This window comes from Podarcis raffonei, chromosome 7 (assembly GCF_027172205.1).
Source record: "Podarcis raffonei isolate rPodRaf1 chromosome 7, rPodRaf1.pri, whole genome shotgun sequence".
Taxonomy (NCBI): Eukaryota; Metazoa; Chordata; class Lepidosauria; order Squamata; family Lacertidae; genus Podarcis; species Podarcis raffonei.
The window spans coordinates 6,583,743-6,604,465 of record NC_070608.1 but is presented as its reverse complement, the minus strand read 5'-3'; the positions used below and the strand labels follow the sequence as shown (position 1 = coordinate 6,604,465).

At 44.0% G+C, this 20,723-nt stretch overlaps 1 protein-coding gene across 1 annotated transcript in view; it reads left to right on the top strand.

Annotated features, from left to right (window-relative positions):
• DENND3 (DENN domain containing 3) overlaps nucleotides 1-20,723 on the top strand; it is a 48,768-nt gene that overhangs the window by 18,181 nt on the left and 9,864 nt on the right. Inside the window, exons 10-17 of the mRNA XM_053395190.1 lie at nucleotides 3,928-4,024; nucleotides 7,629-7,732; nucleotides 8,320-8,498; nucleotides 9,194-9,715; nucleotides 15,094-15,356; nucleotides 16,221-16,391; nucleotides 17,034-17,163; nucleotides 18,874-18,981. Coding sequence (XP_053251165.1) covers nucleotides 3,928-4,024; nucleotides 7,629-7,732; nucleotides 8,320-8,498; nucleotides 9,194-9,715; nucleotides 15,094-15,356; nucleotides 16,221-16,391; nucleotides 17,034-17,163; nucleotides 18,874-18,981 — 1,574 coding nt within the window. The remainder of the gene's footprint in view (nucleotides 1-3,927; nucleotides 4,025-7,628; nucleotides 7,733-8,319; nucleotides 8,499-9,193; nucleotides 9,716-15,093; nucleotides 15,357-16,220; nucleotides 16,392-17,033; nucleotides 17,164-18,873; nucleotides 18,982-20,723) is intronic.

Below are 20,723 nucleotides of genomic sequence, written 5' to 3'. Positions count from 1 at the left end.
CACGTTTGGCAAACCCTCACCGTGATCAACTCCGGCCTGGAAACCAATGTCCCCACTGTGGAAGGACATGTGGATCCAGAATTGGCCTCCACAGTCACTTATGGACTCATGGTTAAAACTGTGTTTATGGAAGACAGTCTTACTCAGCTACAAGTGATTGCCAAAGAAGAAAGAAGATGGGTGGCTGTTATGAGAGCAAGATGCTGCACTAAATGGGCTTCCATTCTGATGTGTCAGGGCTCCTTTTAACTTCATAGAGGTAAAGGTAAGGGGACCCCTGACCATTAGGTCCAGTCGTGACCAACTCTGGGGTTGTGGCACTCATCTCGCTTTATTGGCTGAGGGAGCCGGCGTACAGCTTCCGGGTCATGTGGCCAGCATGACTAAGCCGCTTCTGGCAAACCAGAGCAGCACACAGAAACGCTGTTCACCTTCCCGCCGGAGCGGTACCTATTTATCTACTTGCACTTGACGTGCTTTTGAACTGCTAGGTGGGCAGGAGCTGGGACTGAACAACTGCGTCGTGGGGATTCAAACTGCCAACCTTCTGATCGGCAAGTCCTAGGCTCTGTGGTTTAACCCACAGCGCCACCCACACCCCCTTTAACTTCATAGTGAATGTTAATTACCCTAATTTACGTTAGATGTACTTTTAAGCTGCCCGGCTGGAAAGTGCATCGCATTACTCATCAGACTTGCGGCTGGTTGGAGGGGGGGGGGGCGCACTACAAACAATTCAGTGAGTAATGTTATGAATCTCCCCAGGCTTCCAAGACTTAGTCTTGAGGACAGAATCCTTGTTAAGAGAAAGGGATTACATGCTTGTAGCAAAGGACCTTTTTATGCTGAGCTTTCAAGTGGGTTTTTGGCTGTTTCCAGTTGACTGTGTGAATTCATTGTAATGTGGCGACTGAGGGCGGAATTCAAATAAGTTTTACTTTGAATAGACCTATTGGATGGGCTTCAACTAAGTTGATGTGTTCATGGAACGAGGTCCATTCATGTAGCAGGACTCCCTCCCCTCTGTCCTCCCCCCATCTACTCTGGGGGGGGGTTGACTGTGCCTAAATAAGGTTAACGGTCCACCTGAATTTTGGCACTCATTTGATGTTTGCCTTTGTACCCATGCAGCTGTGACATTTCCTGATGCCTTGCTGATCTTAACTGTGGTTAAAATAAATGAGAGCATCCTACAAGTTTGTGTTCTCTCTTCCCCTGCTCAATTCTTCCCCTTCCCTTTCCAGTGTTAACTATGGGATTGCAAAGGCTGCTGACCATAGTTTGCTTCCAATGAGAGCTAGAAATGTGCTTGAGTTGTTTTTAATGGTCAATTCAGTGCAGACACGATTCTGCCCTCTGGTCACTGCTGAAAAGTGCCACCCACACCCCCTTTAACTTCATAGTGAATGTTAATTACCCTAATTTACGTTAGATGTACTTTTAAGCTGCCCGGCTGGAAAGTGCATCGCATTACTCATCAGACTTGCGGCTGGTTGGAGGGGGGGGGGCGCACTACAAACAATTCAGTGAGTAATGTTATGAATCTCCCCAGGCTTCCAAGACTTAGTCTTGAGGACAGAATCCTTGTTAAGAGAAAGGGATTACATGCTTGTAGCAAAGGACCTTTTTATGCTGAGCTTTCAAGTGGGTTTTTGGCTGTTTCCAGTTGACTGTGTGAATTCATTGTAATGTGGCGACTGAGGGCGGAATTCAAATAAGTTTTACTTTGAATAGACCTATTGGATGGGCTTCAACTAAGTTGATGTGTTCATGGAACGAGGTCCATTCATGTAGCAGGACTCCCTCCCCTCTGTCCTCCCCCCATCTACTCTGGGGGGGGGTTGACTGTGCCTAAATAAGGTTAACGGTCCACCTGAATTTTGGCACTCATTTGATGTTTGCCTTTGTACCCATGCAGCTGTGACATTTCCTGATGCCTTGCTGATCTTAACTGTGGTTAAAATAAATGAGAGCATCCTACAAGTTTGTGTTCTCTCTTCCCCTGCTCAATTCTTCCCCTTCCCTTTCCAGTGTTAACTATGGGATTGCAAAGGCTGCTGACCATAGTTTGCTTCCAATGAGAGCTAGAAATGTGCTTGAGTTGTTTTTAATGGTCAATTCAGTGCAGACACGATTCTGCCCTCTGGTCACTGCTGAAAAGTTAGTGGAGTTTCGGTGGAAGAAGATGAGTCGGTGTGGAAAGAGGTCAATAAATGTTGCATCTACCCAAGGTCATAACACCATAGAATCATAGAATCATAGAGTTGGAAGAGACCACAAGGGCCATCGAGTCCAACCCCCTCCCAAGCAGGAAACACCACCAGAGCACTCCTGACATATGGTTGTCAAGCCTCTGCTTAAAGACCTCCAAAGAAGGAGACTCCACCACACTCCTTGGCAGCAAATTCCACTGTCGAACAGCTCTTACTGTCAGGAAGTTCTTCCTAAAGTTTAGGTGGAATCTTCTTTCTTGTAGTTTGGATCCATTGCTCTGTGTCCGCTTCTCTGGAGCAGCAGAAAACAACCTTTCTCCCTCCTCTGTGACATCCTATATATTTGAACATGGCTATCATATCACCCCTTAACCTCCTCTTCTCCAGGCTAAACATGCCCAGCTCCCTTAGCCGTTCCTCATAAGGCATCGTTTCCAGGCCTTTGACCATTTTGGTTGCCCTCCTCTGGACACGTTCCAGTTTGTCAGTGTCCTTCTTGAACTGTGGTGCCCAGAACTGGACACAGTACTCCAGGTGAGGTCTGACCAGAGCAGAATACAGTGGCACTATTACTTCCCTTGATCTAGATGCTATACTCCTATTGATGCAGCCCAGAATTGCATTGGCTTTTTTAGCTGCCGTGTCACACTGTTGGCGTCACACCAGTTGAGCATCATTGTGGTTGCTTTTTTAAAAAAGAGTGAGCGAGAGAAAATAATTAGAATTTGGAATGGGGGGGGGGAATGCTAGGGATGTCTTTTTCAAAACTGCAATATTAATTCACTGCACAGAATTGGTACCCCTAGCACTATAGTCAGGCATACCAACACTCAGGGGAAATTATTGCTGCTTTCATAAATATTTGAGCCAATGCTTTCTTTGAAGAGGTAAAGTGTTACAGTGCTAAAGCCAGTCAACATTCTGTCAATGGGCTTGAGATTTTTGTTTTGTCCTTTTCTTCCAACTTTCCCTTTGTTCTTCTTTTCCAGTAGTGTCTTTCCTTTCTTCTACTGCTTTATGCGCCAGACTCCAGGACCAAGAAAAATACAAATGCGAAGCGTTTGTTGCTTGCGAATCGGGATGTGTGTGTTTGCAATAATTAACAATAAGGTATTGCTTGCAGACCATCTTGCAGTAATAGCCACTGGGACAGATGGCTTTCAAAAGGGGTTAGACTGATTTGTAGAACATCAGTCACTGGCTTCAGCTATTATACACAAGAATGATCCTTCATGTGTATCAGTTTCCTAAACCTATTTGTGTGTGCACGTTCTGCGCTCTGAAATACATTTCAAAATATGCCGAAGTGTGCTGTCCAATTGGGAGCTGTGTTCTGATCCACAAGCAAGTTAGGGACTGTCAGGCCAGTTTGGTCCCTTGAGATAGCTCAGTCAGTCCAGCAGGAGACTCTTAATCTCACGTTTGTGGATTCAAGCCCCAAGTTGCAGGGGGTTGGGCTCCCAGCTCTACACTTCTATGATTCTGTGAAAAGTGGCCCAGACAAATTCCTTCTCCACCCCTAACTTGTACACTTCCATGACACAAGCCTTTCCCCCGTGTCATTTATATGTGGTGGGTGCTCTGTGCTGTGTTAGATGTGTTGCTGAAGGCTTGCAGGTTACAACAGAATTAAGGGGGCGTGGGTTTAATGATTCCACCTAAAGAACTGGACTTTTATTCATGATTGATTTTGATAATTTTGTTTTACCAATAGGGAGGTGAAAGATCATCTGAATTATGAGCACAGAGTATTTAATAGTGAGGAATTTATGAAAACGAGAGCGGTGTGCGACCAGCAGTTTTACAAAAAGGTAAATCTTCAGAACTGATCTGAATCATTTTGTCACTCGACATTACTTATGTAATTTTAGTTTTAAAGAATTTGGGTATTTTGGATGTGGTCTGTAGCTTTCCTTCACAAGTGTTCTTTTATGGGAAGTACATGAATTCAGTGGTTTTTTAAAAGTCATTTAGCTTCTAGCTATTTATTCATTCATCTCGTCGTATGTCCTTTGACCTTACCTGTGCAGAACGGTCAAAAGAAGGATTTCACCTTTTGGCACAGCATTATGTAATGGGAGAACCTTGACTAAAACCACTGGAAAGGCCAGCTCCCTTAGTCCTTCTTCTGCCCTCTCCTCTGAGTGGAAGAGCCTGGACTATGACATCTGTTGCCAAGGACCAGGAAACTGCCACGAATACCTCAGTGGTAGCTGGTGGACCCTGGACCTGGTAGGGTGAATTTGTGGGGCCCAGAAGGATGAATTAGCCAGCGTTAGTGGACTGTTAAAAGTTGCCACCAACAACCTATAATAGGGGCTTCCTCAACCTTCCAGACCTATGGGAAAAGATCATTTCCCTTGGCCTGTACATTCACTTTTAGGCCTACTTCCCAGATTATGAAATGAAGTGGGATATTACTTGGTCTAGGATCTGGGACACCACGTAGCCATGAAGTTCACTGCAAGATCTTGGGCCAAACACTGGGTTTGGCCCCAAATACCGTGGCGAAATGAAAGACCATAAATATAAAACAAGAGGGGAGATCTCCAGTATTCCTGCCCCTGATTCTGAAGGGGGTGGGGGAGGCTAGGTTTCGAATAACATGAGAACAAAAACTCAAGCATGACTAAATCTATATCAGTTAAATCTCTTTTAACGTGACTAAATCTGTATCAGTTATTTGTTTAAACGTGCCATTCTAAGCTGTGAGATTGTCACACTTTGGTCTCAAGGACAAGTTGCAAAACTTACCTAATGCCAATACAGTGGTACCTCAGGTTACATACGCTTCAGGTTACAGACTCCGCTAACCCACAAATAGTGCTTCAGGTTAAGAACTTTGCTTCAGGATGAGAATAGAAATCGTGCTCCGGCGGCGCGGCAGCAGCAGGAGGCCCCATTAGCTAAAGTGGTGCTTCAGGTTAAGAACAGTTTCAGGTTAAGAACGGACCTCCAGAATGAACTAAGTACTTAACCCGAGGTACCACTGTAATTTTAACAAGGGTCCAAATTTGGGGGGCCTCCTTGGAGCTTGAGTGTCAGATCCAAATGCCCCCCACCTCTTCCCCATCCCTCAACTCCATGGTTCCTGGTCATCCACTGAACATAAGCCACTAGCGTTGTTTTGGAAATGGATAACAAGAGTTTGCAGGGTGTCTCGTCAGCATCCCTGAAGTGAAATTGTTGTTCCCGTGATGAAATTCTGACGAGGCTGTCAGTGATGACTGCAACTGTTGTGAAGCCAATATCCCATGTCATTAACATGCCACCTAGTGGATGAATGCAGCTAAAAAGGCACATAGAGAATAAACAGAAAATTAGAAAAGAAGGAATCCCTCCCCCCTTTCGGTTTTTCAGCCCTTGCATCGAAAAAGCGCAACAGCTCTGTCTGTTTACGACCACGTGCCTGTGTTGCTTTCCCACAATTTTGGCCAGTGTGCCAGCTTTGCCTCTTCTTGGAGAAGGCAAATCTGGCTGCTGTCACGTCCTGGTTGAACTTTTGCAATTTGCTCTATGTGACCGCAATAGCTCACAGGCGGCTTCTCTTCACATGAACCCACCCGGACCCTGTGATCGTCAACTGAGGCCCTTCTTTGTGTGCCTCCTCTGTGAGAGGTCTGGAGGGGGGCAACACGAGAACCGGGCCCTTTCTGCGGTGGCTTGTGGAATGCCCTCCCCAGGAAGGAGATGCGGGTGGCACTGTGGGTTAAACCACAGAGCCTAGGGCTTGCTGAACAGAAGGTCGGCGGTTTGAATCCCCGCGATGGGGTGCGCTTCCGTTGCTCGGTCCCAGCTCCTGCCAACCTAGCAGTTTGAAAGCACGTCAAAGTGCAAGTAGATAGATAAGTACCGCTCCGGCGGGAAGGTAAACGGCATTTCTGTGCGCTGCTCTGGTTTGCCAGAAGCGGCTTAGTCATGCTGGCCACATGACCCGGAAGCTGTACGCCAGCTCCCTCGGCCAATAAAGCGAGATGAGCGCCGCAACCCCAGAGTCATCTGCGACTGGACCTAATGGTCAGGGGTCCCTTTACCTATACACACACCACACACACACACACATACACACATATACATACATACATATATATATGTGTGTGTGTTTTCCCAGTGTGGTGTAGTGGTTAGGAGCGGTAGTCTCGTAATCTGGTGAACCGGGTTCGCTTCCGTGCTCCTCCACCTGCAGCTGCTGGGTGACCTTGGGCTAGTCACACTTCTCTGAAGTCTCTCAGCCCCACTCACCTCACAGAGTGTTTGTTGTGGGGGAGGAAGGGAAAGGAGGATGTTAGCCGCTTTGAGACTCCTTAAAAGGGAGTGAAAGGCGGGATATCAAATCCAAACTCTTCTTCTTCACCCCCTTGAGACGGAGGGCCATATTGCTTTGTTTGGCACCCCATCCCTCACCAACGTCCACACTTAGTGAGCTCTGGCTAAGTTTATCATTGAGCACCATTATGCGGTTCACTCTGTGGTCCTGTTCCCTGAGTTTGATCACATGACTGCTCCCGGGAAGAAGATCCTGTTGTTGTTGTTTTAAAAAGTTGCTTGGAGAAGCAATGGGTGTGATTAAGAGCAAAAAGGGAAAGGAAAAAAAACAACAGCAAAAAGAAAAACAAACGCAGCATTGGGAAGTTTCTTTTTTTAATTTGTTTTTATTTGTATTTTGACAAACTAATAACCATAAATAAATAAGAATAAAAATGTGCACCACCACCAATACCATTCCGTTGTAGCTATCCAACCTCACAAAATTTCAACACCTCTTGCGATGGTTTGACCCCTTTCCGTTTTAACAGTACTAATTCTACAAACACCCTCCATATCTCCTCAAAATCATTTCTCCTGCATATTCCCTGTCTTACCTTAACGGCACGTGTTAATTTATCATTAATAGCTATATCCCAAACCTCTTTGTACCATTCCTCCATTTTACATTCTGCTTGCCCCTTCCACTTCCTAGCTATAATAATTTGCACAGCTCGTCAATAAATTTGTGAGCGAGTCCTTCCTAGCCTGCGAACCTTCCACCCCATCGTAAATTGATAATAATGCTACCTCTGGACTTGCGGTCAGAGAATTGGGAAGTTTCTTAGGTAAATGCTTCTCCCCTTCCCCTCACAAAAAAACATAACAGTTGAACCTCTGGTGTGAAGCACTAATCCAGGCTTTCTCAACCTCGGCCCTCCAGATGTTTGGGACTACAACTCCCATCATCCCTAGCTAGCAGGACCAGTGGTCAGGGATGATGGGAATTGTAGTCCAAAACATCTGGAGGGCCGAGGTTGAGGAAGCCTGCCCTAATCGTAAGCGTGCAGACATACAAGTCCAGCTTTAAGGGGACGTATCATGTCAGTGAATAGCTAGCCCTTCAAATATGTCAAGATACTAACATCGCTTTCCTGTTACGCTTTGCAGGTGCTGGATACCTATATATTTCACTTTTTCCTTAAAGCTCGCCTTAACAGAAGGATGGATGCCTTTGCCCGCCTAGAGCTGAGCACTGAAGCTGAGAAAGACAGGTGAAGAAGCCTTCTCACTATTTATACAGCGGCTGCATGGCAAAATACCCTTTTCTACTCCGCTGAGCACATGGCTATTTTTCTTTTCTTTTCAGAAAGTTTTGCTACAGAAGCATGATTTAAAATAATCTTTGAAATGTTTCCATCTCTTTGTTGTTATCCTTTACAAATCCCGTCTTCCAATCTTCTTGTTGTTATCATTTTTCTTCTTAATAACCTCTGAGTTATCTCCACAAGTAAGTTGAAGCAAACATTATTATAGTCCTGTGTGGGTTTTCACGCTGATCCAAAAGTCCTATTCAAACGGCAGGCGCCATTTCGACAGTTCCCATAAAATACAGTCTAAGCGTCTGCTCATTAACTTTCCCAGACCAGTTGCTCCATAAATCAGCCTTTCCAGGGGAGTTGTTGCCAATTCAGCCATGGAATTCAGATATGATAACAAAACCGTGGCACCTCTCCCCCTTTGACTGTAAATCTTGCAACCAAGTCTGTCTCATAAAGCCTGGGTTTTCTGATGGCCAGAAGGGCAGAGAGTTTGTTGGATCCTGCAAGTAGGTTTGATATATTTATGTTGTTATCTGTAGGTTAACTTCACTGCTCAGCCCAAGGAGGCCAACCATGGAAAAAGTAATTTCGAGAAGGTTTAATCCTCAGTACATGATGAGCAGGCGAATGGGACTGAGCTTGCCTAATCTGCAAGAGATCGCGCCAAACGATGGCCCGACGAGGAATTCGTCTCTTCGGCGTTTAGATGTGAAGCAAGGTAAGAGGAGAACTTAACTGGGCTGCTGTAGTTGTTTCTCTTCTCATTCCAGTGTAAATGGAAAAGATAAAATAAATGTCAAATACAGCACCCCTCTCTTGAACTGCATTCTGAAGACCAATCCATGGCTGTTAGGGAAAGCTTGTCAGGTCTCAGAATCCAATTTTGTCCAACTGCAAAGCGCTGTGCCGTTAGTTTCGCCAGTCTCCTTGCAATCCTTTTCAGAAGAGTAAACATAAGCAAGCGTTCCTAGTAGGGGCATTGAAACCAGCGCGGGACAGGCAAAACAATAGTCAATGGCCTATTGCAGGCATAGGCAAACTTGGCCCTCCAGATGTTTTGGGACTACAACTCCCATCATCCCTAGCTAATAGGACCAGTGGTCAGGGATGATGGGAATTGTAGTCTCAAAACATCTGGAGGGCCGGGTTTGCCTATGCCTAGCCTATTGCTTCCTAATCTTACTTTCATTATCTTAATCTTATTTTTATTATTTGCACGATGTCCATCTGACTGGGTTGCCCCAGCCACTCAAGGCAGCATTCAACAAATATAAAAGCATAATAAAACATCAAACATTAAAAAAAAAACTTCCCACATACGGCTGCCTTCAGATGCCTTCTAAAAGTTGTATAATTATTTTTATTTAGTTGCATTTCTTTTAGTTGTAAGCAATTGTTTGTTACCTTTTCTAGATACGAGATCAACCTCTAAGTCAGTGACGACTTTCAAGATCCCAGAAATCCACTTTCCTCTTCTGAGCCAGTGTGTCTTTTCTTACTACCTTGAATTTAATATTTATCTCAGCAGAGCTATAGATATTTTGTCTCCCGATAACTCTGCGCTTCTGGCAAGGTATTTCTACCTCCGGGGACTTATTGGTTTGATGCAAGGAAAGCTGCTGAATGCGCTTTCGGACTTCCAGAACCTTTATAAGACAGACATACGGATATTTCCCACAGACCTTGTGAGGAAAGTGGTGGAAAACCTTCCTCCTTCTGAACGTTCCCAAGCAGATCAGAAGCCGGAGCTGAAGAGGCTGATCAGTCAAGTGATGGATAACCAAAGGGAAATAAGCAAAGTAGACGACCGTGTGAAAAAATTCCAGTTGCCGAAAACGCACATGCAGCTGGATGACTTTGTGAAGTTCGTTCAAGAATCTGGGATTGTCAGAGACACAGACACGATTCATCGGCTGTTTGATGCACTGACTGTAGGTAAGGGGAGAAAAATATGCTCGAACGCAGTTGTTTTCGTCATAATTTTTCATGCCTACCTTTTTTCCTTCCTTGAAGATTGCTCTTACTGTTGACGTAAAACGTGTTCATTCCCCGATATGTTTGTTGCTGCGAAGGAGATGCTGGCAAACCTAACCAAATCAGCAAGGTATTGTATCATAAACATGGGATGCGGGTGGCTCAGTGGTTTAGACTGGGCTTCCTGATCGGATGGTCACCGGTTCGAATCCCCACGACAAGGTGAGATCGCGTTGCTCGGTCCCAGCTCCTGCCAACCTAGCGGTTCGAAAGCACACCAGCGCAAGTAGATAATTAGGTACCGCTGCAGCAGGAAGGTAAACAGTGTTTTTTTTATTGAAATTTTCAAAAAATAGAGAAAAAAACAAAAAAATTAAAAACACATAAAATTTACATTCCTTACTATCAATAACAAATTTCCTTGACTTCCCCACACCTCCCCTTCTTGTATTCCAGTTCCAATTTTTAGCTCAGCAAGTTCTTGTCCCCAAATTTTACCTTATTATATTTAATTCATTTTAGTTAACCAATTTTAACTTATAAACCTCAGTCTTTATACATCAGTACTTATTCTTAAAAATCTTTTTCTAAGGTCGACCCCAATTCCCTTCCACGAATTCCCCATTTTTATATTAGTAGCAAAACAAAATAAAAGGAAACAGAATATAATTGTACACCCTTTGGATTCCCAAAGCCCCCCCCCCTTTCCCGGTTTCGAACCCCAACAAATGTCCATCAGTCTATCTGCTGTCAGCCTGGCGACTTCACGTCCGAGGCTCTTAATTCTCTCTCAATTCCTCTCTGCCGGTTTTTTTGATAGTTCTTTGTATTGGACACCAAATCTCGAAGAAGCTCTGTCCCAATAAGGTCCATGTTTCTTCCTGCCAGACCTCCATATTTCAAAGTGGAGCCGAAATCTTGTTTCTTGCTTCTCTTAAGTCCAAATGTCCCAAACGCTCCAGTTTCCACTTTAGCCAGGTTTGTAATCCATAGGTCTTCAGATCTCCACATAAGGAGATCTCTCCATTCTCCATTCTTCAATTCAAACCAAATTTTCATCATCCTGATCTTATTTTCCTTTGTATCCATCTTAACCGGCATCTGGCTCTCCTTAATCATCTGTGGCATTATAGCTCCTCCTTCCTTTTCCTTCAAATCATCATGTATCTCTTTCCTCACATTCTCAAATTTCTCAGATTTCTTTTCTTGTTCAGGTGCAGAAATTTTTAGTTCAGCTGCAAAACCTTTTTGTTCAGCTGCAAAGACTTGAGTCAAGTCCCTTCCAGGCTCAGTAGTTTTATTTACTGTTTCATTCAATATTGTAACATTTGTAGCCAAAACATCACTTTGTTCTTGTAACTTTCCCAAGAGAAAAAAAGTCCTCTCCAGTTCAGCCAATGTTTTTCCACTTACAGCCATTCTTGTAATGTCCTGAACCCCCTCTAGAGGGGTTCTGGTTTCTTAGTATCTTCCAGTTCCAACCCAAAAGTCAAATTAGCCTTTTCTTCTTTATTTTTAACAATTTATTACCAAATTGTAACAAATATAACCAGCAAAGACAACAGAAACAAAGTTCTCCTTTTTCCCCCAACTTTGACAGCTAGTTTGACAGCTGTCAAAGTCTTCTATATCTCTTCAGCAGGCTCTCTCACCGATCGCTCCCGGGTCCTGGCAATTCCGCTCTGAATATTAGCTCTTATCCTCCAGCACAATCACTTATATTGCCAAAACGTGGAGTTAATTGCTTTTATCCACAAAAGAGAAAGGTGTTCTCTCAACCTTAGTTATAAAATCCTTGCTTTAAGATGTTTACAAGGCGGGTAGGCGGACTTCCTCTTTGCGCCTTACCCGGTCGTGCCTAATTCCCAAGAAAATTTTTCCCTTTTTAAGTCCAATTTCCGTATTACTCACGGGTTGTTACTTTTAGTCCAAATGTTCAGAGAAAGAAGTCAGCGCTCTCCGTCCATGGCATGCGGCTTCACTCAGTAGGGGAAGCAGTCGACTCTCAGCACCGCACCGCTCTCCGTCCCCCGTTCCGGAGCCTTTAAAAAGGCTCCTTCGCGGGTCGGGGGGCGCAAATGGTGCCCGCCGAGTCACCAGGTCCACAGGCTTCAGCGCTTGTGGTTTCTAAGGGTCCCCGTGTCGTCGCCGCGGCAGGACCCGACCCCTACTGAGCCGATTCCCTCCGGAGCTCGGAGGGAATCCGCCATTAGGCGATGGCACTAACCCGGAAGTCCCGAAGGTAAACAGTGTTTCCATGCGCTCTGGTTTCCATCACAGTGTGCCATTGTGCCAGAACAGTTTAGACATGCTGGCCACATGACCCGGAAAAGCTGTCTGTGGACAAACGCCGACTCCCTTGGTCAGAAGCGAGATGAGTGCCGCAACCCCAGAGTTCCCTTTGACTGGACTTAACCGTCCAGGGCTCCTTTACCTTTACCCTTATCTGCTATAAACACAACACTCTGCACTGGACTAGTCTCAAATCTCTTGCTTGATCATACAGATCCAGGGTGATATGCAGGTTCTAGGGTGTGCCAAGGCTCCACAAGCAGGGTGAGATTCTCCTTGTGATGCCTACCAAGTGATTGCATGCATCCTGCAACCAATAGCCACTAAGCAAATACTGATCTGCAGCCACCTGTTCTTAGTTCTCCATTGCTAGCTTGTTGCATAGTGTCTGAGATGATTATTGCAGTGCAGACAACATTAGTAATAATCACTGATGACTGGTTGGATTCATATTAAGCTGTTACTTTGCTTCCATAGAATCATAAGAGTTGGAAGGGACCACAAGAGTCATCTAGTCTAACCCCCTGCAGTGCAGGGATCTTTTGCCCCATGCGGGGCTCGAACCCCAACCCGGAGATTCCCATGCTCTACTGACTGAGCTATCTCTCCTTCTCTCCATATTTCGGTGCTCTTATTATCCCTTAATGACTTTTACAGTCATACCTCATGTCCGCTTCAGGTTGCGTGTTTTCGTCTTGTGTCCCGCAGCAACCCGGAATGGGTTACTTCTGGGTTTTGACACTCGCGCATGCGCAGAAGTGCTAAATCACACTTTGCGCATGCGCAGAAGCACCAAATCGCGCTGCGCAGGCGTGGTGCTTCGAGTTGCAGGCTTTTCGCATTACGAGCGGGCCTCCGGAACGGATCCCATCCGTAACACAAGGTACCACTGTGGTACCTCGGTTTAAGTACTTAATTCGTTCCGGAGGTCCATACTTAACCTGAAACTGTACTTAACCTGAAGCACCACTTTAGCTAATGGGGCCTCCTGCTGCTGCTGTGCCGCCGGAGCACGATTTCTGTTCTCATCCTGAAGCAAAGTTCTTAACCCAAAGCACAATTTCTGGGTTAGCAGAGTCTGTAACCTGAAGCGTATGTAACCTGAAGCGTATGTAACCCGAGGTACCACTGTACTGTGTTTGCCCTAGTCCTGCATCCATAGCTTAATAACGGTAGGAATGAAACGAGGCCAGTCTTGTTGCAGATGAAAGGTCTACGAGTGAAAAACATGGGATACTTTGGCTGATTCTGTTGCTTCTCTGCTATCATCCAAAGTGAGATGGATTTAAAAAATGGCACCTACCTGGTGCAGGCAAAACTGCCAGCTTCATGTGGTTCAGTTGATGTCTCATTTTACACTTCTAATAACCTGTGCATGTTTGCTACTGAGAGCTGGCAAGCTTTCCTTGGCCGGGTCTGGAATCTGTCTCTGTGTATATTGGCTTGCACGGCCTAAACTCAGTGGGAGACTGTAGCTATGAAACGGGCAGCAATTGCAGAGTTACTTGAACCATACTTAAAATGGTGAATTGATCATAGCTGCTGAGGTATTTTTTCAGAAGGCAGTTCTGCAGTCACAGATGGTACGTATAATAGCAGCTGATTTTGGTTTTATCTGTGGGACATCGCAGCAGGTTTAGCAATTGTTTTGTGGATGAGGTCTAGCCTGCTGTTGCTTCTCCATGTCTTGCTACGGATCCGTTTCTCCAGTTTCTTCTGCGACTGGGTTGCCCACTTCGTCTCACTTGCCCCATCTCCTCTTGTAAAGCCTAGTCCTTATGAAGCCACTTCTTCCATTCAGAAAAAAAGAGGATAGATACTTGAATTTGAGATGTTAGGGGCCGTAATGGCAGAGGCAGCTGGCCAGGAACAAGAAAAGCGAGAGCTTACTGCTTTTATTTATATATTACTGGAAATTTTCAGTGGAGAAATAAAATGGAGGAAGGAAGGAAAGAAATACAAAACAAAAAGAGAAAAGTGCTTCAAACTGTGACAAAATACAATGTACAGGTATATAAATAATATGATTATTCCAATTAATATAAAATTATTAACAAGTCGTTATAATTTTTATAAATGCATTCCAGATATCATTATATTTATCCATACACAATCTGTGTCCAAAAGCAGTCCGTTCATATGTTGAGTTATCATATCTTGTATCCATTGATCAAAGGTATTCTCTTTCCAATGAACCAATATCACTCTTTTGGCTGCAGTAAAAGTGCAAAGAGTCCATCTAAATTGACCCGCTGTCAAACCCCATATTGTTGGCATATGGCTTAGGATAATATTATCATCTGACAATCCCCCCCCCAGTAGTATTTATGCATCCTAATAGGTAAAGGTAAAGGGACCCCTGACCATTAGGTCCCGTCGTGCCCGACTCTGGGGTTGCGGCCCTCATCTCGCTTTATTGGCTGAGGGAGCCATGTGGAAGTAAAGCTTCCAGGTCATGTGGCCAGCATGACTAAGCCGCTTCTGGCGAACCAGAGCAGCGCATGGAAACGCTGTTTACCATCCCACCGGAGTGGTACCTATTTATCTACTTGCACTTTGATGTGCTTTCGAACTGCTAGGTTGGCAGGAGCAGGGACCGAGCAACGGGAGCTCACCCCGTCATGGGGATTCGAACTGCCAACCTTCTGATCGGCAAGTCCTAGGCTCTGTGGTTTAACCCACAGCGCCACCTGCGTCCCTATGCATCCTAATACTTTCCTCCAAAAATTCGTAAGCGTTGGACATTGCATAAACATATGTTTCAAAGAATCATTTTCCCTACTACATCTCCAGCAACATGTTGTCGTAGAGAATCCCTTTCTATATGAATGAAACAGAGTCCAATAAATTCTAAATGTTGTAAGACGTGGTTTATAATCTCAAAACACATTTGCCACAGAAGCTAAAACCTTGTCCCACTGCTTGGGTAAAAGGAGGAACTAGTTTGGCTTCCTGTGTCGTTTCGATCCAGGTTAGCCTGACTTTTCTCAGGGTCTCTCAAGTTGTGTAGAAATGTTAAAAGGAAATAATGGTTCCTTTCATTTAAGGACATCAGAAACAAATAGACCCAGAAACATTTAAGGACTTTTACACCTACTGGAAAGAAACGGAAGCAGAAGCTCAAGAAGTAAACCTGCCTCCCAGCGTGATAGAACGCTTAGACAAAAACGAATGTGTCTACAAGTTGTCATCCTCTGTTAAAACGAACAAAGGAGTTGGGAAAATAGCCATGACTCAGAAGCGCTTGTTCCTCCTGACCGAAGGAGTCCGGCCCAGCTACCAAGAGATTGCAACTTTCAGGGACATAGAGGTGAGTGCGACATAGACTCAATACCTAAATTCCCTAATTTTGAAGATATTTATTATACGACGGCAGATTTGGGGCTACCTTATATCCCAGTCGGTGGCCTTTATCGAGGCCTTTTATATATTTATGTACTTTAGGGCTGATGGTGGTATGCACAAGAAATAGTTGAGGCGACCCTATATCTGAAACAGTCATTATCATCTTGTGTACGTGTTAGGCTTTTAACATCAGTTTTCCCATACCAGAGTTTAATTTTTCGGGTCAGTTGTGTCTGGGGCATGTTTGGCAACCTGTTCAGTGCTTGAAATTCTTGCCATCTCTTAATGGAACTTACGTGCAAACTCTCCCACCCTCCAGCATTTTAATAATATTGCATACAATACAATCCAGGGGGCTCTGTTGCATCTGCTGCAGGTTTGGAGAATCTTTGGCCATCTGGGTGTTGCTGAACTACAGTTCCCATCAGCCCCAGCAAGCATAGCCAACGGCCAGGCATGATGGAATTTGTAGTTCCGCAACATCTGGTGGTTTCTCCACACCTGTGCTACTGTGACCATTGTTTGTTTAGAGCAGGCACGGCCAAACTTGGCCCTCCAGCTGTTTTGGGACTACAATTCCCATCATCCCTGACCACTGGTCCTGTTAGCTAGGGATGATGGGAGTTGTAGTCCCAAAAAGGAGCTGGAGGGCCAAGTTTGGCCATGCCTGGTTTAGAGAAAAGCAAGTCTCCGGAAAGAGCTTAGCATCTGAGGAACTGAAAAAGTTACGGGGAAGGGATTTGGAGGAGACGGCTGTGTAGCTGTACTTTGCCTCACTTCAGTTTTAAGTTCTAATTTCTCTGTCTTCTCCCACTGCTCCCAAACCCAGGAAGTGAAGAGTACGACAGTTGCTTTCCTGCTTCTCCGGATTCCCACCCTAAAGATAAAAGCCGTGTCCAAAAAGGAGGTTTTCGAAGCAAATCTTAAATCTGAATGTGATCTGTGGCACTTGATGGTGAAGGAGATGTGGGCCGGGAAGAAAATGGCGGACGATCACAAGGTCTGGCACTTTGAATTGGCAGTTGAAATATGTTTTGTATTGTCAAAAGAAAGGTTTTGTATGCTTTTACTATCTCGTTGACTTTTCAAATTTCCATGTTTCGCTCGCCTTCACTTGTAAGAGGAGATTAATAATTAGAGAAGTGAAGTGACCAATTTTGCCAAGACTGCAGCCGTCGTTACAAAAACCACGATACTGTTGATGAATGTGCCTGACATCTTCTGTATCCATATTTTAAATAACTGTTTTGTTGTATGGCTTCCTTGGCACACATTTCAACCTGATTCTGGATAGATTGGTGCAATCCATTTTTACTGTTAATGGGATGGTAGTTAAAGGTCCTGAAGGAAAGTATTTCCTCCCCTAAACTTAATAAGTAAACAAACAAAGGCTTCATATTGTTAGATTGAATTTGGTAATGTGATTATATAGAATATTGCATTATGCACACATGCAAAGCCGAATGGGATGATCATGGACATACACATTGGGAGAGAAACATGGGCTTTTTCTTAAAACAAAAGGAACAGAAGGCAAAAAGCAAGTATCATTATTATTTATTGAATTTATATACCGCCCTATACCCGGAGGTCTCAGGGCGGTTCACAGAACATAATGGCTTCTTTTCATTTTGTCCCCTAGGACCCTCAATATATTCAACAAGCACTTACGAACGTTCTCCTGATGGATGCAGTCGTGGGTATACTGCAGTCCTCTAAGATCATTTATGCTGCTTCCAAGCTATCTTACTTTGACAAGATGAAGAATGAAGGTGAGCTGGTTTGTGGCTTAAATGCTCCTGCTAGAACCGTTGTTATATATCTAAGAGTGTCGTCCAGAACTCTGTTGGGCCAAGGCATCTCCAATAATAATAATAATAATAATAATAATAATAATAATAATAATAAAAAATTTTATTTATATCCCGCCCTCGCCAGCCGAAGCTGGGCTCAGGGCGGCTAACAACAATAAAATAATACAACATTCTAAAATCATTTCATTATAAAATTAATTCAAATCAAATTGATGGCAACCATTGGGCTAGAGTTCTGTGAAGATTGCCAAAGGAGGGAGTCAGGCTGTGCCCTGGCCAAAGGCCTGGTGGAACAGCTCTGTCTTGCAGGCCCTGCGGAAAGATGTCAAGTCCCGCAGGGTCCTAGTCTCTTGTGACAGAGCGTTCCACCAAGTCGGGGCCAGTACTGAAAAGGCCCTGGCCCTGGTTGAGACCAGCCTAACCTCCCTGTAGCCTGGGACCTCCAAGATGTTTTTGTTTGAAGACTGTAATGTCCTCCGTGGGACATACCAGGAGAGGCGGTCCTGTAGGTACGAGGGTCCTAGGCCATATAGGGCTTTACAGGTTAAAACCAGCACCTTAAACCTGATCCTATACTCCACCGGGAGCCAGTGCAGCTGGTATAGCACTGGGTGAATGTGATCCCGCAGCGAGGACCCTGTAAGGAGTCTCACAATGGCATTCTGCACCCGCTGGAGTTTCTGGGTCAGTCTCAAGGGCAGCCCCACGTAGAGCGACTTACAATACTCCAGTCTGGAGGTGACCATCACGTGGATCACAGTGGCTAGGTCAGGGCGAGAGAGGTAAGGAGCCAATTGCTTAGCTTGGCGGAGATGAAAAAATGCCACCTTTGTTTGTGGGGGACTGAAACCGGGAAAGGGGGGTCTGGGGCTTGGGAATCCAAAGGGTACATAATTATAATGTGTTTTTACTTTTATTTTGTTTTGGTAATGTGTATGAAATTTGGGAAATTCGTGGAAGGGAATCTGGGTCAACTTTAGAAAGAATGTTTTAAGAATGTGTATTGAGGCACAAGTGTTGATGTTGAAGTTTGGTAAGGTAAAATTGGTTTGTTTTAAAACGGACTAAATTAAAGGAAAATAAGGTTAGCAAAGATAAATTGAGGAAATGAATGAAAGAGAAAGAGTGAAATAATAAAATGTTATATTAAGCATAGAAATAGGTTAAAAATTATGGATAAGGATTTGCTGAATTAACAATTTGAATTGGTATACAAGAAAGGGGGGTATGAGGAAGTCTGGGAAATATGTTATTGAAAAATAGATTTTGTGAACTTTATGTGTTTTTAATCTTTTCTGCTTTTTGTTCTTCTTTTTTTTCTTTTTGACTTTATGTTTTTTCCCCGTATTGTATTAAATTTGAAAATCTTAATAAATATATTTTTTAAAAAAGAAAAAATGCCACCTTTGTTATAGCTGCAATCTGCGCCTCCATGGAAAGGGAGGTGTCAAAGATTACACCCGAACTCTTAACGGACGGCGCCGGCACTAATTGCGCCCCCGCAAGAGATGCTGGGACCTGTTGTGTGACTATTCTGACTGCCTTCCAAACGGACTTCTGTTTTCGTTCTGTGACTGGCCTTTATTTGTTCAGGCATTTGCATGTGTTTATCCTACTGGGCCTGATAGTAACTTTGAAAAACAACAACATGTATTTGTTCTTCTTCAGTGCCCATGATGGTCCCCAAAACAACAAGAGAAACGCTCAAGCACAAGATTAATCCGTCAGCTGGGGAAACTTTCCCACAAGCAGTAGAAGTCTTACTTTACACACCAGGTATGGAATACTGTATTCCTGGAAGGGGTGCGTGTCAGGGAACAATTGGAGTTGGTGGAACTCGGTGACATTACAGCACCCCAGTGTGTCGGGATGGGGTATGTTGGCTTCTCAACAAGTTGGGGTAGATAACAGAAAGAGGCCTACTAGTGAGATATATGGCCGAGGTGAGGAGGCAATAAGGACTCTGGTACCCTCATTCCAAGCCCAAATATTTATCTCACTACAAAGGGACGCGGGTGGCGCTGTGGTCTAAACCACTGAGCCTCTTGGGCTTGCCGATTGGAAGGTTGGCGGTTCGAATCCCCGCAACGGGGTGAGCTCCCATTGCTTGGTCCCAGCTCCTGCCAACCTAGCAGTTCAAAAGCATGCCAGTGCAAGTAGATAAATAGGTACCGCTCCGGCAGGAAGGTAAACAGTGTTTCCGTGCGCTCTGATTTCCATCGAAGTATTCTGTTTTTTTTTTTAAATTAAATATTTATTGGTATTTTCAAGAAACATGTAACAAACAAAAACAAAAAATAAACAAAATAAAAACAACACAAAAATACATAAAATTCAAAACTTAACAGAAAAATAGAAAAAACACATAAAGTTTCAGATACTTATTTTCCTTGACCCTATTTCTCAGACCTCCTCACACCTCCCCTTCTTGTATTCCAATTTAAATTGTCAATTCAGCAAGTCCTTAACTTATTTCTTCACCCTAGCTTAAACATTTATTCCACCATGCTATTATTTTACTTTACTTCTTTTTTCCATTTCCTCAATTTATTTTTACCAGCCTTATTTTCATTTAGTTTAAAAAAGAAAAGAAAAACCAATTTTACCTTATCAAAATTACATATCAATACTTATACCTCATTAAATATTCTTAAACCTTTTTCCTAAAGTCGACCAAAATTTCCCTTCCACGGTTTTCCCAATTTCCATACAGCTAACAAAAAATATAAAAAAAAAACAAGGCAGATTATACTTATATACCCTTTGGATTCCCAACCTCCACCCACCCTTTTCCCGGTTCCAGTGCCCAACCAATATCCATCAGTCTTTATGTTATTTAGCCTGGAGATCTCACGTCCGAGGCCCTTATATCTCTCTCAGTTCCTTTCTGCCGGTCTCTTTGATAGTCCTTAATGTTAAACCCCAAGTCTCGGAGAGGCTCCGGCCCAACAGGATCCATGTTGCTTCCAGCCCGTCCTCCACACTTAAAAGCAGAGCCTATGGGGTACTCCAACTCTTGTTTCAAATTTCTTTCAAATCCATATGTCCCCAAAGCTCCAACTTTCACCTTCAGCAAATTTGTAATCCTCAGGTCTTCAGATCTCCTCCAAAGGGGATCTCTCCATTTTTCAGACTCCCATTCAGACCGGGCTTTCCACATCCGATTTTTATTGTCCTTTTTTATCATCATGTCAGGCCTCATATTGCAACTCTCCTTTGACTCCTGCAGAATTCCAGCTCCTCCTTCATTTTCTTCAAAAGCAACATATTGTTCCATCATGTCAACACTTTCAGTTTCATTTATTTGTTCAGTTGAATGGGCTTCCTGTTTCCAATCCTTATCAGGCTCAAGACTGTTGTTTACTGTCAAGTATAGTACTGAAACCTCTGTAGACAAAGCACTGTACTCCTCTTGTAACTTTCCCAGGAGAACAAATGCTCTGTCCAATTCTGCTTGAATTTTACATGCTCCAGCCATTTTTGTAATGTAATGTCCCTATTACCCCTCTAGGGGGATT